We start from the raw sequence: 21189 nt of genomic DNA on the forward strand, positions 1-21189 counted from the left end.
TCTGGGACAGGGTGGGACCAAAGCTTCACCACTGTTCTGGGACTGGGGGGACAGAGGCTTCACCACTGTTCTGGGACTGGGGGAACCAAGGCTTCACCACTGCTCAGAGATTCACTCTTAGGAATCCCTTGACTAGTCTCTTCATAGCAGAGTATCTAATCTATTCAACTTGAAACAGAATGCATCACCATTCATTAGTCTTTCTCTTACAAGGCTTTCCTTTTAAATATCCTATAGGATGGAGATGAAATTATTCTTATCTTCTGGTCAGCAAACATCCCCACCTCCCCCCTCTGTAAGTCAATCGCAATGGTTAGAAAAACCCAGTATCCAAAGAGACAAAGAGACAAGAGTGAGACGTGATTGGATTTATGTGAAGTTTATAACACTAAGATAAAGGGCAGTTTACACATACAATAACAAACAGACATCTGATTTGTATGAGCATAATTATAACCTGTACAAGTTTTCATACATCGTTGGTTGTGTATTCTCAGTGCATAGCATTACACACAGAGCAACTGCTGCACAGCACAATAGGATCTGAACAGGCTGAAATGGAATAAGGCTGTTTTTTTCTTCTTTTTTTTTTTTAAAGACTGAAAATATGAGTTAACATACCGCTGCACAAAATTAAACCCAGGGAGAAAAATAAAAAAACCCAAAACAAGAACTACGGAGAGCGGCAGGAGCCAGTGTCGAGCTCCGCCCACATCTGCAGGTAAAGCCCGTTTGATTTAGTGCACAGTCCCTCCCCTTCCATCTGCATGCATGACATGATGGTCTAGAACAGTATTGAACAAGCACTTCTTTTTTTTTAATCTTTTTTTTTCAACAGTAAACGAGAGGCACTTTGTGGCAACCACAGGCATCATTATAACATATTGCACAAATCAGCTAAAAACTAGTGACATGAAACTTACACACTGGCACCTTTAAGATGATTTTTTATTATTTTTTTTAATTTTATTTTTTATTCATTTTTTTTACTTCTTTAAAGCTGAAACTTAATTTTGATGCTGCCTGTGAACTCCACACAAGTTTTTTAGCCCCTGCCACAGAAAAGGTTCACATAGGTTTCTCCGGGAACAACAGCACGCCCCCCCCCCCCCCACACACTCACTATTTGTACTTTATGTTAAGGTACTGTGGCAGAAATGTTGTCAGAAGTGGGGCTTTAGATGTCTATAGGGACGGCCTGATGCCTTAAAGTCAGCTCCTTAACAGTGATGCCCTTGAATAGATTCATACATTTAAGCTGCTGAACATCCAGAATAGTAAGCATATGATCCAGATAGACTATAGGGCTAAAACGAAAGACTACCTGCAGAGTGTCTTTACCAGAATACATATGAATACTGTCATAAATAGTTTATTCATTTTTTCTGTGTTTTTTTTTTCTGTGTTTTTTTTTTTTTTTTTTTTTTTAATTTTCTTAAAAAAACAAAAAGAGCAACAAAAGAAAAAAAAAAAGAAAAAAAAAGAAAAAAGGGTCAGGACATTTTCAGTCAAAGTAACACATTTGTCTCTATGGGGATGCACAAATACAAGATTAGGGTACACCTAGCTCTTCTACTTCACCTCCACATCTTTCACTGATTGCAAGGCGTTTACTGAGGGGGAACAATGAAAAAATAAAAAATACTGTGGACCACTGACTGAAACCCTGCAAAAACCTGTAACAGTGCAAAAGTCTAGTACAATATGTTGCTCTATTAATAGTAGCTTTAAATAAGTACTTGAACTATCAAGTCAGTGCTTGGGCAGAATGGTAGATTTTCAAAGCAGTAGCAGAGTAAGCATTGTCAACTTCAAGTAAGGCAAAGAATACCTCCCATAGGCCCTGCCTCCACCTCCAAGAACAAAGAAAACAAAAAAAAAGAGATCAAGCTTACTTTTGGCAGGTTCAGTGATGTAATAAAATGTAAACAGAGGAAAAAAAAAAGAAAAAAAGAAAGAAATAATTCTAGATTAAGTGTTCCTGGGTTGGCTAGTGTACATTTGCAATGAAGAAAACAAATAAAAACAAAGGGTCTCCTTGTTGGTACCTAGTGTACCTATTCTTTCTAACCAAGGCGAGACAAGCGCATGGGATGGTGTGTTGCTGAGAAGAGCAGAGTGAAGCCTTAATGTCAACAGTATGATAAGAGGCAGCTTACATCACTACCCTTAAGGAGGACTCCTGCCCAAGAGAGACTGAGAAGAGAGTTTTTGGTTAGGCCCACGGCATCCCATAGGCCAGGTGGTAGAAAATAATTTGGCATGCTTAAAAAGGAAAAATGATACACATTTAAATATTCTCATATATAGGGCTTTTTATATTTCTGAAGCAAGCACAAGACTTTGTGTCAAATCTGTAGCTGCACTATTCTCATTCCCAAACAGAATGAAACCTGTTTTTACAAAAAGGAAAAGCAAAACAACTAAGAACATGGAGAGATGAGAACCCCAGCCAATTAGGGACAGGGACAGCAACCGCAAAAGACTACAGAAATATGCACCTTGCTGTAATTTCAACAGTTCTCTCACACAGAACTAGTGAACGCCACTGAAGCTACTTGCACCATTAAGATAGGCCCAGATTCTTGGCTCCGCTGTTATTATTGTACATTTGAAGTATGTAGTTTGGCAGTTTGTAAGCACCTTTTGTTGGATATACCGGTGATCCAGATTCCACTAGAGTCTAGACCAAGCAGGATAAGGCTGCTAACATGCTGAGGAGCCAAAGATGCCAATGGTCTCAGGAAAATAACCTAAAGTGCTCCAAGGTTCACAGATTATCCTCTCCTGGGGTTGATCAAAACCTGCATCAACGCTCCTAGATGGGTTTCAGAGGCGAAGTGTTACATTCAATACCTCTCTCTGCCTCCCCAGTCTCTGACCAGGCATCGGCTGGAAACCTATGGGCCTTACTGAGAGCTCATAAAGACTGCAGAACCACTACATCTGGTGTGTGTTTGTGTGTGTGTGTGTGTGTGTGTGTGTGTGTGTACACTACAAGAAGAGCAGTTGGTCTAGAATTATATCGAGGGGACTGAGGGGGGAGGAAAACCAACACAGAAACCCGAATGCAAGTTTTGATGCGTGTTATACAGCGTGATAAGGTCCACATCTGGAGCGGGCCTCGCCCCTCTATAAGCACAAGATTGACTGAAGTCACCAATCCAACACATGAACCGTTAACTAAGCCTCTAAAATATTGTCCCACTTGGTGTGTCCGTTCACCTTTAAAACAGGGGGAAGTTCCATCTATCATAAAATGCAAGGCCATTCTTAATGGCTTGCCATAGGACTAAAATCATACCTGCAGAGACCATGAGAATGAAGGATGCCATTTTTGACCTCCCGGCTAAATACAATCGGATCTTGAGTGACATTAGAAATCTCTTTTTAGAAAAAACATTGTATACAATTTATTAAACAAGATGGACATTGATTCAGATAACATGCACACTTATTGTCGTTTAACTATAGTGTTAACATTATTGCAACACTGGCTTCCCTGCTGTTTTGAGTTATATTATTCATCTCAACATCAAAAACATTGACAACATGTGGGATACTGCTTTTCTGCATACCTTGAACAGAAACGGTAGAAGGAATGGACATTGGTTAGATGTCATGTAGCTTAATAATTATAATAATAATTTTGACAGGAGAGTTCTAATCTATCTGATGTGACACAGCCTGCAGAAAGCACAAGAAGCATTCACAGTAGGTAGGATGGCTGGGGGGTGGGAGGGGGGTCGGGGGGCCGGGGTGGATGTCGATGGATTGGGGTGGGGGGAGGGGGGGAGGGGGGAGAAGGTGACAGAAGCACTGGCCTTGGTTTTTATTTCCACAGGAGATGGAGCAGCACATTTAGATCTCCAATGAGCTTCTCCCAGACCGGGTGTACCATCTCCTGGGTGTGTAGCTCCTCTGTAGTCTTTAGACATTACCGCTACTGAACATCTTTCCACTCAACAATGGTGTCAATACTTTCCGGATGAAAGGGGGGGGGTGGGGGGGGGGGCGGGGGGAGGAGGCAAATTAGAAAAGAAAAACAAAATTGGTCAGCATTATTGTTCCTAAAATCGGTGGCATATTTCTGCGACACAAATGTCCTTGCTGCCGTTGGGAGAAAAAAGGTTCTTGCTTCTCAGTTTATATTCAAGTTCTCCTTTTTTTTTTTTTTCCCCCCGTTGTCTTTTTCTGCCCATAAAAATATCTCAGACTTTCGTTATCTGTGTGTGATGCTCCTCATCGAAGGGTTCGTTTTCGGGGTCAGAGTCTGTTGTGTCCGAGTATCGGTAATGGTCCGGTTCGTTGTCACTAGCGTCCGGCGTTACAGATGTGGAAGTGCTGGCCTCAGAGTTGGCGGGCTCCTCCACCGTCTTTGTGAAGTACAGCTTCACCTGACCAAGAGGAAACAAAACAGTCAGTAAGTTATAGTCTTCATAGACAGAACATGTCAATTATCTCCGATATCCAATGACATCGTAAAACAGCCCAAACCTGGTGAACCTTTGAAAAGGTTGACATCAGCGTTATTCAAATGCATGTCAAGAGCTCTCACCAAACAATGAATGACAGTCCCCAGACCCCCCCCCATGTGTGACTGACCTTGAAGTTTGGAGAGAAGAATCTGTTAGCTTTATCCTTGTTAGCTTTGTCCAGGTCTTTCTTGGTTAACGCCAGGATCAGGTAATCCTTGTCGTTGTCTCCTGTGCCTGTGGTCTGGATTCCCTCCTGTTCCTTCAGTAAACTCCCGTTCTCCACCTTGTCAGAATTCTCCTCTGGTCCAGGGATGAAGTAGGTGTTCACCCAGAAATGAAACATCTTGTCCTGGTGGGAACATAAGCAATGTGGAAAATGTAAACCATTAACACCCAAGATGGTGGTTTCAATCACAGACACAAAATGTGTCCTCCGATCCAAAACCTCTCTCATACACCCGTTGTTCAGTTTGAAACCATACAATGTGTCACACAGACCTTGAACAAGCTGCAATACTTAACTTAATATCAATGAACATTATGGCTGTACAGAATTAACAATTTATCAGATTTCTATATCTCAGACCAAGGATAAGTTACAGCTAGAGTGAATGACATGTCGCCACGTAAACAAGCATGTTTCACCAAGGAAACTCGATGAATGCAATTAGCACCCTTTTGTTTTAATCTATGGGAATTCACACCTTAGATCGAGGCCATTATGTTGTTAACTTGTAAAATACCCTATTACTCCCCTGCTCATTGTTTACGCACTAGTTTAAATTGCTTGTCTAGAAATATTTCAAAAACCTCTGACCACCTCAATTGCAAGGCGAAAGACTTGACACGTTTCCACTAAATCGGTGGATAATCAACTAATCGCTTTGACTGACAAGCCTTAACGAACGTAATATTCGTAGTCATTTTTAAAAACGCACGCCCCTTACCTTTTTCATCATCTTGTTCTGCTTGTGGAAGAACTCCACCTTGATGTCCCCGCACACGGGCAGCGGCTGGGGGAACTCAAAGAACATGAACTTCTCCTCCCTCCGCGTGTGGGCCGGGTTGGACGTGTGGATCTTCACCTTGAGCTGGTACACCACAAACTGGGGATCTGGGGACGGACGCAGCACAACCACACTCTTAACACACCGGCTCACTCTCCTCCGGTGGTGTTGGGACAGACAACATCGCAAACAACTGCAACCTGACGTTTTAACATCTACACCGGGTTAACAAGGTGAGGACTGACAAGAAAGAGTGAGAGGAGAGAATACAGAGTACCACTGCCAGGAATATTAATACAGAAAAAAAAAAAGACAGTTAACAGTGTCATGCTAAGGGCCCTACTCTGACGGTCCTGTCATTTGGCTAGTATCAGTCCACTGAGGGGTACGGTGCAGAGCTACAGTGATAATCATACCGAGGTAAGACTACCCTGCGGCATTTCATCATTCACAAAACCTCCAAGGGTAACATGCATACATGGGATGAAAAGCTGATTTTTACCCCAGTGCCAATTCCCTTTTCTGAACCCATGTGGAATCTGCTCACTCTTGGTTTTAACTGAAGTATCCCCTTAAGAGAGAAAAAAGGAGATTAACACAGAACGTCCCGCAACCCTGCTTGGGTTTGGGATGGGGGGGAGGTTATTGTCAGAGCCATGTACAAACATACACACAGCTTACTACCATTCATAAACACATCCTTACCCAGTATGTCAACATGCGGACAGCAACTTCCCTTTGTAAAGCCATTACGAACATTACCAGTTTAATAATCATGTGACAATCCTTTGAGTTCATCTTAATAGTCATAGTAGTAATGCACCAAGTAACAAACATACACTCTTAAATTGATTAAAAAAATGTATATATATATATATCTAGGCTGGATCAATCACAATTATCAGCTCTACACATTATCATCTAAACCACAAGGGGGGACTGGGTGGTGTTCAAACCAGAGCCATTTCAATATGCTGTATGTGTGCCATGTGGACTGACCCCCAGGACGGGGGTTGGGGGGCAGCGCGTGTATATTCAGAATAGGGCCCTCAAAGGGACAGAGGGTAGGAAAGACAGACTGTGCGTATAGAACAGGGAAGAGGTGAGAAGACCAGCCACTGGAGACACCAGACAGTCACAGCGCCAAACAAAGACAGTTCTAGCTCCATATACATTTGTCTTTTGGCAGTCCAGTGAGGGATGAAACCATCTTCTCTGATGGTACGGCCAAGTCAAACGGCCAGTGAGCCAAGCAAATAAATGGCAGTGAAAATATACAGTTTTGACTCGTGTTTGGGCCATCTTTGCAAAACTGTACATTCCACTGTGGTTTATGTCAGCTTGGCATGGAGCAAGAACAAAAACATGCAACATCTATAGACGCAAAGCTGTGCAGAGCAGAGCAGAGCAGAGAGGGCAGGACAGTCAAGTGAAGGTTTAACTGCCAAGTTATTAGGATAGGCCGGCTTCGTGTGCAAGCCATTTACACAAAGCCCAAGGAGGATCAAGGAGAGAAACATGGTTGAGAGACAAAGAAAAGAAAAAAGAAAAAAACGTTCACTGACAAAAGGAGAGCACTTACTACACGTTCCTCCACTGAACATGGGAACAGTCTCAAAGACCATCTTGTGAAACAGCAGCGCCACTGGCCTGTACTCCAGCTGGTTCTTGAGAAGGTAGCTGTAGTAGTAGACATACCGCCTCTGACTGGGGATTGTCACTCCCTGAGGACCACCAGGCAGAATAAGAAACATTATCTCATGTCAAAACAAAACCTTCGCTTTCCGTAGATCAATATTGTTCAGCGTTTAAAAAAAAAAAAAATCAATCACGATAAGCCTTTTGATCCTAAGACATTTTTTGCAAGTCAGTTTGATCAGAGCTGGTGAATCGTTACCTTCTTGTCTCTGGTCCTGACTTCCCCGTAGAAGTCTAAAGCTTCTTGTGCTCTGAGGAACTTGCCCCGGTGTAACAAGTAAGCACAGATCATGACACCCGTACGTCCCTTTCCAGCTTTGCAATGGATCGCCGCCACATGATTGTCGTCCTCGCTTAACCACTGGTCGAGATCTTCACAGAACGGTTTGATGAGCTCTAACTGGGGGGGATTATGATCCTCAAAAGGGTATTGTGCAACTGGAGAGGAAGAGAGGGAAGGCTGCGTCAGTGAGACATTGGTCACCTGCCCGTGCTTCCGCACTGACAGACGTATTCCCGTGATACGTTGTTGTGACGGTGGTCGTGAGACTTACCTCTGCAGTTGAATTTCGCGGTGTCGTAATGTCGCTCGGCGCAACTAGAAAAAGAAAGGAAAAAACGTTAGTGAGGAAGAACGCAAACAGCTTTCATCTGTTCATTTGTATAATCGGCTCGTCGACGTTCAAAACGTGGTGTCCCACACAGATTGACGTTGAAGTCATTTAGCAAACACTTATCCAAAGCTTACAAATAAGTACATTTGTCTAAGTAAAGTGAATCAACTATTCATCAGAGGTAAAACCTTCCATAAGAACAAATGCCGTCGGCAGTCACGGTGCTTTTTTTTCTTTTCTTCCTATTTTCTTTACTTAGGGTGTAATGTAGGGTGTTAGGGGGTGGAGAGATCTGAGGAGGAAGTGGCCAGGTGGACCCTAAATAGATGGGTCTTTAGTCTACAGCGGAAGATGGGTAGTGACATCCTGGCAGCGGTGGGAAGTTCATTCCACCACTGGAGGCGCCAGGACTGAGACGAGCCTTGACTGAGCAGAGCTCAGATCACTACGTCGCTCAGATGCATGCAACTAGGTTTCTAACAGATCATCTAGTCAACAACCCTTTCTAATAGCGACAATTGTGATCTTTAGGGTCTTTGAACCTCACGGTGGGTCAGGCAGCTAATGCCATCTACTAATGCCTTTCTAATGCCTGGATAAGGAAGGTTCAATCTACACATCGAGCTGTAAATACAGCAACCTTGGTAGAACTAGCCCAAGCATATTAGCCTACTCTGGTCAATTCTGCCATCTCACAGTGCTTATCCATTAAGAACATTTGATGACTAAAGGCAAATATTTGGCTTCCATGGTTAGCATTTTCTAAAACATGAGGGCTTTCACTTTTTCATAGTCACAGAAATTTTCTGCATGCATCAGACATAACTTCGCAGTAGAGCAACCACTGCTGACCAAACTGCATAGGCACAAGCAAAATAGTCAAGACACCAAAGCCACTTACAGATTATATATCTTGTAATGATTTTTGTGTTTTGAGTCCAGAAACCTAAGGAGAGAGAAGAGGATAATTACTTTTCCAGAAAACATTTATTGCTTGGTTTTGGTCTATCTGAACCTTTCAACACAAACTAAATTACCCCTAAATCAATACCTAATGTGAGTGTAATGACTGATTGTCATAGGGACAAGCTGCAGGGTTCTCAGACGAGCTCAATAATAAAGCATTAATAACACAAACTCACTCAGGAGAAAGAATTGATCAGATTCACACTTCCAGGGCTTCCAGGGTTCCCTGTACAGAAACAACCACTAGCCTCTAAGAGTCTAGGGCATAGGGCTCCTTTCTGGACAGCACCTACTGCTCTTGTGTTCCCCATTTCATTTGTCAGTAACGCTTAACTTAGTGTACAATGACACTAATAACTCAGTTTTGTATTAGCATGTTCTTACATTGGCTGTCATTTAGAAGTGGCTTTATCAGTATAGTCATGGAGTTGAGCGGTTTTTCGTTTTAACTCATTAAAATAAGGGGGAGTCTCTATTCTGTTTGTTCACTAGCAAAACCCACTTAAAGTTAGTGTAACATGTCATTACAATGTTAACAATTAATTAGTATTATAACACAGGTTTAAGTGCAACTGTAAAAGTTTTCCCTATTGGTCAAACACAAGCAGAGACTGCACCTTTCTGTGGCTGCTGTATAACCTGCCTAAACTGAAGGAAATTGTTAGGACAATACAACATAGGGGTCGGGTGAAGTTCACAGGTGGCCTGCAGGTCAGCCTTTGGTTTCAGTTAACACATGGGGAAAGCCTCTGAAGCTGGCATGACAGCAGCACACCCATCTGACCTAACCACTGTAAGCCCAGGATAACCTGGAACAGTGAGCCAGGACTAAAAGCATTCAAAAAAAGGACATGGTGCTGCAACTAAACTGTGCAAAATAGGGATGGCGGGTGTTTTGTTGTGTGTGGAGATCTTCGCTACTGCTCTCTCACTATTGACATGCGTGTCACTCCTCTGGAGTCAAGAGGCCACTCCACAGTCGTCGTTAACAGGGGCATGCATCTTTGGAAGGGAGGTGGGCCTACTTACCGTACTACGTCGTCTATGTTGTTTCTGTAGACACCCTCAAGTCTTTCTGCAGGAAAGCCCATAGCAATTATATTGGGATAAATATCTGAGTGCAGGAGTCAAGGAAACCGGGAGGTTGTTCTGTTGAGCGATTAGTGACGGCGGGGAGAAATCACACACCTATTTTATACTGCACTTCCTGTTTCGTGTGGGTCACACCTCAACGTGTGCTGCTATTACTGACAGATGTATCTTCGAAAAAGAGATTATAAATCTCAATGGAGACAAACCCGGTATGATAACAGTCAAATAAAACTGAACAAAGTACGACAACATCAAATCATTCACCATTACCAAACACATTATGATGAAGTCAGCCTATAGGCTATGCGAGGTAGGCCCTCTAAAGTAGGCCTATTCCTCAAGCATGTATTATGCATTAAGGGAGAAGACAGCATTATTTAGCAGATGAAACAGAAAACACGAGTCTAACTTTTATATTAGGCTACATCAACATATGAGAAGTCTAACGAACACACACACACACACACACACACACACACACACACACACACACACACACACACACACACACACACACAACAAACATGAATCTTTCACAGTTGAATCACAGCGGATCAATGGAAATGGGAACCTCAAGAGAGTGAAAGCCCTTGCACTCTCCCAATATATGATGGTATGGAGATCCAGGAGGGGCTTGGGTAATATGGAGCAGATGGTGCTCTCTGTACGAGACCCGCGAACGGACATCTAACCTAGCAGGCCACACAAGGGCACTAAATAAATCACATTGTCCCACAGCCAACCCCACCTCCCCATCTCTTCGAAAGAAAAACCATTACATCACCAATTCAATAGTAGGCCTAGTTGTCTGTGTATAAGAAACGACACGCTGCTCTAATTTCACGCGGGAAATGTACACAAACAAAACCATTTAAGTCATACGTACTGACCTAATTCACCAAATGATGCCAGTTTTTCAGAAATACTACGTACGGGAATACCAAACATGAAGCCCCGAGGCCTCTGTTTGCAGTTCATTTTCATAAAACCGAAAAACAAAAAACAGCCAGATTCTCTTTTACCCTGACAAAGTACCTTTACAGCTGAACTCGCATCAAGGCACAATGACATTCAATATCTCAGTCACTGTAATGACAAATTCACTTGTTAGTATTTGGCTAAACATGGGGCTAATCATTGATCTGTATGGATCATTACATTGCTAACCACCTCTGTGTTTACTGCAATTCATTTGCCCAATCCTCCCACAACAGCTAGTATCACTTCATGACAGCACACAGGCCTACAAATACAAAACCTACGGTTTCAAATGGCACTTTCTTTCAGTCTACGTCTAGGCTAATCTTTAAACCTTTGGTCCTAGTGGAACTGTGGAAGCACAAAGCATTACTGCTGATGTGAAATCTCATCATCATTTTCAGGCCAATTTCTAGAACTGGAATCATTACATAACACCAATAGGCTAACGCTGCTGCACTCACTGCATTCACACACTGTCAACATGAAGGGCACATCATACCATGTTTTAGGGAACATGGTAATTCCTCATCTTAGCTGGTGTCTGGCCATTATCATGCAAAGATATTACATCTAGTTTGGAATTTTGCACTGAGGTGCCTTAGTCTAATCAGGCTCAGAGGCTGTATCAGGGAGCCAAAACCCACAGTAGTACAGGGTTTAACCATTGCAAGTGCAAGGTAAGACATCGTCCCTACAACAAGGCCGCCCTCAACGTTAATACTACAATTTACCCTCAAGTTGCTGCTGATGCAATGCCAATTACGTAGCTAGTTGGCTGGCTTTGTGGCTTGCAGCAGCACTGGTTGGAAATATATCTGGTTAGCCAGGTAAAGTTAGCAAACTTTAATTAAACATGACACCGCTCCCACTGAACACATGGGGATTAATGGATTGCAGCTAGCTAGCAACAGTATTCTGTGCGCCAACCTGTCAAGCCAAAGGATGATATAGCTAGCAAGCATTTACCATTTTTGCATGAAAAAAAACATTAGCTTACGGTAGCCTTCATAAATTGCACAACCAAGGGACCCACACTAGAAATAGCTACCTGTGTTTTGATACCATTCTACGTTCTATTTCATTCCAGCAGTTAGACTTCCCCCCCCCCATGACGACCATTGCATTGATTGAACAAAAAAAAGGATACAGGTCAAGTCCAAGTCAAACCCATCTTCCTGGTATCTCCTTTTGTTTCGGCTGACAATTTCCTTTATTATTGCAGCCATATCGGTGACAGGAGTCCTTAAGGTATTGAGCTTAAGAGAGAGTATATTGTTGCCTTTGTACGAAACGCTGCCAATTTGTTTCTCCCTCGCAATCCCGCTGGTGTCACCACTAGCTAATGCTAGCTAGCCGGAGAGCTGTCGTTGACAGCTAGCTAGTAAAGTAGCTAGCTAGAATGGCTGCTGCTGCTGCTGGGTCATAAAGGAGGGCCTTACTCCGTTCCACCACAGGCCCGGCTTCACAGATCCCGCGATTTGACACAAAATCCTCCAGACGAATAGATACAGAATTATCCAGCTCTCGAACCGTTGTATTTCAAGACAGTGCCAAGTCTCTGATTTGACCAAAGCCGCCGTGATTGAGCCAAAAAAGCGGAGAGAAATCTCTCCGACGTTCCTTGCCCAAGAATAGTGACTGACACACTCGATCTCTGCACACACGTAGATAGGGGCTAGCGCATCTAGCTAGCTAGCATTTCGATCCTTCTCATAAAAGCAAAGTCCTCCGACACAACGATCCACATCATCGGGACTCAAAATAGAGAGAAATTGACAGCCTCCACCTTGAAATAAATTACAAATCGGAGTGGGTTAAGAATTTAAAATGACTCCGTCATTCTTCCTTGACACGTCCCTTTCCCTACTGACTCGTTTGGCTACACTCGCGAACTTCCATCATGGCTTCCGTTCCAATTGAAAAAAAGGCTACGGCTACACAAGATATTATGCCGCAGTGTAGAATAGTTCTTCAAACTACAACGGATCGTAAGAACAGTCCGAAGACAATCGAGTAAAACAGCACCCACTCGTTGGACGAAGGAAACGAGGATACCATTAAACGTCCGATTTCCGTGATGTGATTCGAATTTTATTGTGAGAGATTCATCGATGGCGGAAGGACATGAACACTGTACAGGAATCTATTTTATCTATCAGAGTCACGTGTTTCTGTAATTGGGGAAGTTTCCAATATCTCTTTTTGGATACATGAGTGACATGTCTTTGAGATCCACACATGTGTGTCTATGCAACTAACCATGGTACTTTCTATTTATTTCGTATGCAGTATTTTATACAAACATGTTCAATGATCTCATAACATTATTGCCTGTACCATAAAATACTCGGATCCCCTATAATAGTGATTTGCTGGAAGCAAATTGCAGGTGTATTCATTTGCCTCTGGCCTGTGTTATGGGAACCATGAAAGAAACTAGCATCAGCAATGCCAATTTGCGGTTTTACAACATGTCAATGTCATGATACGTGACACATGATCATGCCATAGTTGTTGCACAGTGCATTGGGCAATGTGGAGTGCCTGTACTCTGATTTCTCTCATCTTGTGCGGGAAATGCTAGTGCGACCCTGCGCACAGGACGGGCCAACTAGTTGTGTTAGGGCGCCACCTGCCAGATTTATGTGGAACTGAATTGTAATGAAGCCTGTATGTGGAACTGAAGGCGACTGTGGGAACGAGACGACATGTATAGTGATAGTAGTAGTAGTAGCTAGCATTGTGATTGCCTATGGCCCCTGGTCCGAGCATTGATTACTTTATCTTATGATGACTGATGGATAGATGATCCACTTACTAAAACAAACGTATTTGTTGTAAGTCGCTTTGGATAAAGGCGTCTGCTAAATGCCATACATGTACATGTAATGTAAATGTAGCTAGCTTTACCATTGTCATTGTGTCGGTTGCCCTGGGTGTACTTAAATTAAAAAAAACTCGTGTATATTGAGATGGAGCTGCTTGATCATTTTGCTGCATGTGGATATCTGCCCCCTCATCAAGCATTTTGCTCAATAAGAAATGTTGTAACTGTACAATATATTATTATTATTATTATTATTATTATTATTATTATTATTATTATTATTATTATTATTATTATTATTATTATTATATATTGTAACTGTGTTACAGTTCGTATTCCAAAACGGTAGGGGGCGCTAGCTACGTGTCAAGCACATTGCGGGAAGCCGGGTGCTTCACTGGAGGACAAGCCAGGAAGCAGCATTCTGAAGTGCCGAGGTAAGTCTCACCAGACCTTAGTCGACTAGCTAGCTCGCTAATTGTGACAGTTTAACATGTTTTTTTTGTATCATTCTTATTACAAGTAGAAAGACAAATTCAACACATTTCCCAGCTCGTAGCGAAGGGTTATCACTGCAAAGTAAACACCGGGAATTGAGATCCGCGAAGGTGCATGCTAACTGGAAGGTCAAAGCTACAAAATCAAGCGTTCAGTTTTGTAACACGCTTCAACGTGAAAGTAGGCGACAGTTGTGATCACGAACATTGTTGTCAACATTGTAGAGTCAGTTCACATATTGACTATAGTAATGATTACACTTAATTGAATGACGAGACGGAACGGTATATACATTTAGCTCACGCTTTTATCCAAAGCGACTTACATTGCAGTGAGTGCATACATTTCAGTATATATGGTCCCAGCGGGAATCAAACCCACAACCTAAGCGTTGTTAGCGCCATGCTCTACCAACTGAGCCACAGAGGACCATATGAATATATGTCCTTATATACAGTGGGGGAAATAATTATTTGATCCCCTGCTGATTTTGTTAGTTTGCCCGATTACAAAGAAATGAGCGGTCTATAATTTCTATGGTACTTTTATTTCAACAAATAGAGACAGAATATCAACAAAGAAGTCCAGAAAAAACACATTATATAAAGTTATAAATTCATTTGCATTTGATCGAAGGAAATAAGTATTTGATCCCCAAGCAAAACATGACTTAGTACTTGGTGGAGAAACCCTTGCTGGCAAGCACAGAAGTCAGACGTTTCTTATAGTTGGTCACCAGGTTTGCACACATCTCAGGAGGGATTTTGGTCCACTCCTCTTTACAGATCCTCTCCAAATCCTGAAGGTTTCAAGGCTTTTGCTTGGCAACTCGAAGCTTCAGCTCCCTCCACAGATTTTCTATAGGATTAAGGTCTGGAGACTAGCTAGGCCACTCCATGACCTTAGTGTGCTTCTTCTTGAGCCACTCCTTTGTTGCCTTGGCTGTATGTTTTGGGTCATTGTCATGCTGGAAGACCCATCCACGACCCATCCTCAGTGCTCTGGCTGAGGGAAGGAGGTTCTCGTCCAAGATCTTATGGTACATGGCCCCGTCCATTGGCCCCTCAATGCAGTGAAGTCGTCCTGTACCCTTAGCAGAGAAACAACCCCAAAGCATAATGTTTCCACCTCCGTGTTTGACGGTGGGGATGGTGTTCTTGGGATTGTAGCATTCAGCATTTCTCTCCCTCCAAACACGAATAGTCGAATTTATGCCAAAGAGTTAAATTTTGGTCTCATCTGACCACATCACCTTCTCCCAAGCCTTCTCTGAATCATTTAGGTGTTCATTGGCAAACTTCAGATGGGCCTGTACATGTGCCTTCTTGAGCAGGGGGACCTTGCGGGCACTGCAGGATTTCAATCCGTTACGGTGTAGTGTGTTACCAATGGTTTTCTTGGTGACTGTGGTCCCAGCTGCCTTGAGATCATTACCAAGCTCCTCCCGTGTAGTTCTGGGCTGATCCCTCACCCTTCTCATGATCGTCCTTACCCCACGAGGCAAGATCTTGCATGGAGCTCCAGGCAGAGGGCGATTGATGGTTATTTTGTATTTCTTCCATTTTCTAATAATTGCACCAACAGTTGTCTCCTTCTCACCAAGCTTCTTGCTGATGGTCTTGTAGCCCATTCCAGCCTTGTGCAGGTCTACAACTCTTACCCTGATGTCCTTTGAATGTTCTTTGGTCTTGCCCATGGTGGTGGAGAGGTTGGAATGGAAGAGATTGATTCTATTGACAGGTGTCTTTTATACCCATAACAAGCAGAGATTAGGAGTACTTTTCCTAAAGTGACAGGACTAATCTGTGTGCCTCATGGGCATATAACCGGTCTGTATGAGCCAGAATTCTTGTTGGTTTGTAGGGGATCAAATACTTATTTCCTTCGATCAAATGCAAATGAATTTATAACTTTATATAACGTGTTTTTTCTGCACTTCTTTGTTGATATTCTGTCTCTATTTGTTAAACTAAAAGTACCATAAAAATGATAGACCGCTCATTTCTTTGTAATCGGGCAAACTAACAAAATCAGCAGGGGATCAAATAATTATTTCCCCCACTGTATATATGTATATGAATCACAGATCTTTGTCACGTATCATGTTCAGCTAGCCGATCTCCGTTCATGCCTCACAAACCACTGACAGTGACAGCGTGTTAATGTTGTGGAACAGCCGAGCCATCTAACGTTAGATTCACTGGCATGCAATCGTCTTGGGATCATGTACAACAATGTCACGTTTTCCAGGCTGAATAGGATTTTGGAATCAACCATGAGCTACTGTTTAGTCACTTCAAAAGATGAATCTATTTCCATTTTAAGAGTTGTGGAGTGCCATTTATTTTCAATGAAGTTTTGTCCAGTCATGAATTGGAATTTCAGTTCACTTCTTTAAATGGAATTGGGAGTTTACCCATACTAGCACATTGCTAAGTGGTGTAGGATTCTATTCATCTCATGTACAATAGACGTTTTGAAAATACCATTTTTTTTTTTTTCATTGAACAGACCTCAGAGAAGATGGTGTTGAAGGAGATCCCAGCTGATAGCATTGCTCGGCCCTTGGGCCGTAATGAAGTCATTGGCTTACTTTTCCGGCTGACCATCTTTGGAGCAGTAACCTACTTCACCCTAAAGTGGATGGTTGATGCTATTGATCCCACGAGGAAACAGAAAATGGAAGCACAGAAACAGGTGAAGTGTTATAAGTATATAATACAGTAAAACAAATCTTTCGATATTCCTATGTGATTCGTCGATGGTACGGATGCAGGTGGCAAGTGAGTGACTGTTGGGTTTACTTCAGGCAGAGAAGCTCATGAGGCAGATTGGAGTTCAGAACGTCAAGCTTTCAGAGTATGAGATGAGCATCGCAGCCCACTTAGTGGATCCATTAACCATGCAGGTAATGAACCTTTGTCAATTTAAACCTATAAGGTTTCTCCACTAAATGTTCTTTCATGTTGTATTCACAGCAACATTATCCTGTCAGAATAATAATAAAAAAAAAAGAAAGTGTCTCCCTGGGCCTCACTTGACATGCTGCTCTTTCTGCAGATCACATGGAGTGATGTAGCTGGCCTAGATGAAGTCATCACTGAGCTGAAAGACACAGTCATACTTCCTGTCCAGAAGAGATACTTGTTTGAGGGATCTCGACTGCTTCAGCCCCCAAAAGGTGAGGAGTAAAGCCTCGTTTTCATAGTTACTTGGTTATTTTAAAGAGACAGCTACAGTATACCTCTTAAAGAGAGCAAAGATTCATCTTTGAAGGTTCGGAAGACACCCTTGAGTATATAGTTCTCTTGTCTCGAACTTTGCACTTCACCACAGAGAATGCATGTGTGCTCTTAGACTGCTTCGGGGGAGGTTCATGCTACTTTTTCCTCCATGATTATGATGACAGGTGTACTGTTGTACGGGCCACCTGGCTGCGGGAAGACGTTGATCGCCAAAGCGACTGCCAAGGAAGCTGGCTTCCGTTTCATCAACCTGCAGCCTTCCACCCTCACAGACAAGTGGTACGGAGAGTCCCAGAAACTGGCTGCTGCTGTCTTCTCCCTAGCCATGAAACTCCAGCCTTCAATTATCTTCATAGACGAGATCGGTAATTGCTTGTTTTTGCTCCGTAAGCTGTTAAGCCAGTTGAGCTGGGTACCTCAGCTGTCAAGCCAGTAATGTTGGATGTCATACCACCCGATGATGTCATACCACCCGATGATCTCCTAAGTGAGGTGTCATGTTCTGTGTTCCAGACTCGTTCCTCAGAAGCCGCTCTAGTTCTGACCACGAAGCCACGGCCATGATGAAGGCTCAGTTCATGAGCTTGTGGGACGGGCTGGACACAGACTACAACTGCCAGGTGAGTTTATCGTCCTGGAAACGTATGTCATAACCACTAAACAGTGCCCCCCCCCAAGTGCACTCCTGGGAGAGGCTAGGGGTTGCATTCCGATTCTCTACCCTTCTCCATAGGTGTTCACTAGTACACTTGAATCCCTACCATGGATTCAAAAGGAATGGACTGGTGTAAGAAGTATGGTGTGAATTCCCCAGCCTGAGGGGAAGTGCACACGTCTGAGTGAGGGCTGGAGAATGGGAACACAACCAAGGAGTTTACACCTATCTGGTTGAGGGTGGGGAAAATAGTCAATATTGAAGCTCTCTTTCTTCTCCTCTAGGTCATCATTATGGGTGCCACTAACCGTCCACAGGATCTTGACTCTGCCATTCTGAGGAGAATGCCCACACGGTTTCACATAAACCAGCCTGTGAGTAGATGCATTAGGCAGTATCCACTTAGCATGTTTGGATGAAGCTATAAAGTGTTTGGGTGCGACAGTTTTCCATCATGAGAGGATGGAATATGTTTTGATTATGAATACATTCTTTTTTTGTTATTACAGAATCTCAGGCAGAGGGAAGAGATCTTGAAACTCATCCTGGAGAATGAGAGCGTGAGTTTTATTTAAAAAAAATAAAAATAATAATCATGATTAAGGCCCCCGGCCACACCAAACTATGCTGTGTGTTGATTACGGATTGAGTCAATGGTTTCTCTATGGGAGTCATCTGTTGACGCACAACGGAAATAACAAGGTTCTGCCTGTGTCCGTTTTTTACGGACAAAAAAAGGTTAGGAGTTGAACTTTCCACAGTCCGTTCGTCCGTTTAGCCAATTAGACGCAAGTTTCTCATGTGGTTTGGTAGGTTTCATTGTTCAGTTGCTAGGTTGTTTCAAAAGTCACATCCGAATTCCACGGATCAAATCGGATTGTGATTAGCGATTTCGTACGTATATGTTTTTTTTCTTCTCAGTTTTCTGATAGTTTGGTGTGGCCCGAGCCTAATGGTTGATGCTGTCTTGCTTTACAATATGTGTCTTAACTAATATTCACACGGTTGTCCAGGTGGAGTCCACTGTTGACTTGTGTGGCGTCGCCAAGGAGACTGACGGGTTCTCAGGAAGTGACCTCAGAGAGATGTGTCGGGATGCCGCGCTGCTCTGCGTGCGAGACTTCGTCCACAACAGCCGTGCCGATGACAGGTACCGTCCCCTTAATAAAACACCTCAAAGTGTGTTGCATTATGTGATTAGATAGGTCATGAGTGATTTACATGTACTCTCTACTGTATTATGCTCTTGTAAAAGGGAGTAACATCTTAAGTTACCAGAATAATGCCTCTGCTTCCCCCCCCCACACGCACACACACACACACACACACCCACCCCTCTGCAGTGTGGAAGACTACATCCGGCCCATTCAGCAGCAGGACATGCAGAGGGCCATCCAGAAGATGAGGAAGTCCAAGTCTGCAGCAGGGCCCAGTGTGCTGATGCATGCTGCTCTGGACTAAGTCTCATGAACACCTCAGTTATTTAGTCCCTGGGTTTTGTCTATTTTCTTCAGTTTTTTTTTCTTTTTCTTTCTGTTAAGAGTATTGGGCGAGACCTTGAGGAGCTGTGCATAGGGGTTTTTTGCCGCTCACCATGATATCACTCGGTTAAATCTGAAATAATCATAAACTAGTATTTATGGTGAACATTTGATTTGTATCATAGTGATGTGGAATGCATTAATTAAAAAAAAAAAAATGTTGTACTTTTATTTTCATTTTTCCATTTCAACTGTTCCTACATTGTTGTTTAAATCCGGTATGATGTGATGCATTAGAGTGTTGTGCGTACTTCCTCTTTTAAGGTCTCAACCAGACATGTGGTCACTGCAGAATTTGGGCACAGATATCAACCTCAAGGGTTTGATAGTTCAGTTGCTCTTCCTCACATCCACCCACAGCAAATATCAACTTGCCATCCATCCACTCATCTTCCAAAAATCAAAAGCTGATCCTTTTGGTACAGTATTGCTAGGGCTATGTGCATTCGGTAGAATGTTTTTTTTTTATTTATTTTTTTAAGTATGCTGTATATGTCAACAAATGTACATACAATAGATAAAATAAAACTTGCCTAGTTTTAAAGTTGATATGAACTGTCGGGTGTGATGCAATGAGGGAGGAGCTCATGTTCTCATTTGGTGGTCAGAACTACTTTGTCAGATGCCATGGAGAGGTTTTGAATTTTGGTAATATGTTACATCATGCATGGAAACATTTTTTTTTCTTCTTCTAAATTATAAAGAGCAATTCAGTTTTTCATCAGAAGCGAGTTATTGCTGTCTATGTTATGAACAGAATATAATGCAAGACGTAAAGATGCTTGAAAAGTTTACAGTGATATGGCCTTCCATTTCTTTATAGTTATTCTGTACTAGAATAGCACGGTAATCATGAGCTGCTACCTGACTTGAGGTAATATGTTATGGTATTTATTATTCATGAAGTGTACTTTTGTTTTTTTTAAAACTGAAGATGGTGAAACCTGTGTAACAGGTTGTGTCATGCTTTCGGGTGTAGGTCCTTTTGATGAACTCGTGTTCAGTTCAGGGTTCAGCGACAGTAATCTAACAACTAATCTGCTTGCAAATGCTTCACATGCTGATTCTCATCTCATCTCCTATAGTTTCTGTTGATCCATTATGATAATCAAGATGCTTGATCATGAGTGATTGATTTGTTTTTTATATCGAGATGATGAACTTTTAATATCTCACAAGCAAGAAGCATTTGAACACAGGCAGGAAGGTTCTTCCAGATCGCTCTCCTCAGATGAAAATCTGTTTATTGAAAATGTATAATTGCCAATGAGTGCATAGTTAACTTAATTAGTAAGTTTTATATGGACATTTTGCTTGTCTTTTGGGGGGTGGGTGTTTGTTTGTGTATGTGATTGTCATTTTGTTTGTTTATTATCTAACGGCTGTTTCAATAAAACAAGTCAAAATCCACTTTTTATTTTCTATTGACTTGGATGTGAATGTATGAATAATGGTAATGGTGAACCGTTCCTAATTGACTAATATATTGGAATTGTGTATTTTGACTTTACATTAACATTCAGCTGATGCGCTTTGTTTTACCCTGGATTCTGGTGTCTTCTGAAATAAACTACACCAATACATAAT

The 21189-nt window shown here is 42.4% G+C and overlaps 2 protein-coding genes across 3 annotated transcripts; one reads left to right on the plus strand and one right to left on the minus strand.

Annotated features, from left to right (window-relative positions):
* Positions 1–353: 353 nt before the first annotated feature.
* ptenb (phosphatase and tensin homolog B) lies at positions 354–12944 on the minus strand. Of its 2 annotated transcripts, XM_083687358.1 has the most exons (10): positions 11984–12944; positions 9793–9877; positions 8699–8743; positions 7738–7781; positions 7383–7621; positions 7068–7209; positions 5988–6056; positions 5426–5592; positions 4606–4827; positions 354–4397 (listed from the first exon to the last, which is right to left on the minus strand). In XM_083687358.1, exons 1-10 carry the CDS (start codon positions 12060–12062, stop codon positions 4212–4214), a joined length of 1278 nt encoding a protein of 425 aa, XP_083543484.1. In that variant the 5' UTR covers positions 12063–12944; the 3' UTR covers positions 354–4211. The 2 variants fall into 2 exon arrangements, with proteins under 2 accessions (XP_083543484.1, XP_083543485.1); XM_083687359.1 differs by lacking the exon at positions 5988–6056.
* A 1129-nt stretch (positions 12945–14073) lies between these two features.
* Positions 14074–21188, plus strand: atad1b (ATPase family AAA domain containing 1b). The gene is made up of 10 exons (XM_083687361.1): positions 14074–14100; positions 16673–16858; positions 16971–17069; positions 17222–17342; positions 17571–17771; positions 17920–18026; positions 18346–18435; positions 18571–18621; positions 19075–19211; positions 19405–21188. Exons 2-10 carry the CDS (start codon positions 16685–16687, stop codon positions 19520–19522), a joined length of 1098 nt encoding a protein of 365 aa, XP_083543487.1. The 5' UTR covers positions 14074–14100; positions 16673–16684; the 3' UTR covers positions 19523–21188.
* The last annotated feature ends 1 nt before the right edge of the window (position 21189 follows it).

This window comes from Argentina silus (assembly GCF_951799395.1).
Source record: "Argentina silus genome assembly, chromosome: 16".
In the NCBI taxonomy this organism is placed as follows: Eukaryota; Metazoa; Chordata; class Actinopteri; order Argentiniformes; family Argentinidae; genus Argentina; species Argentina silus.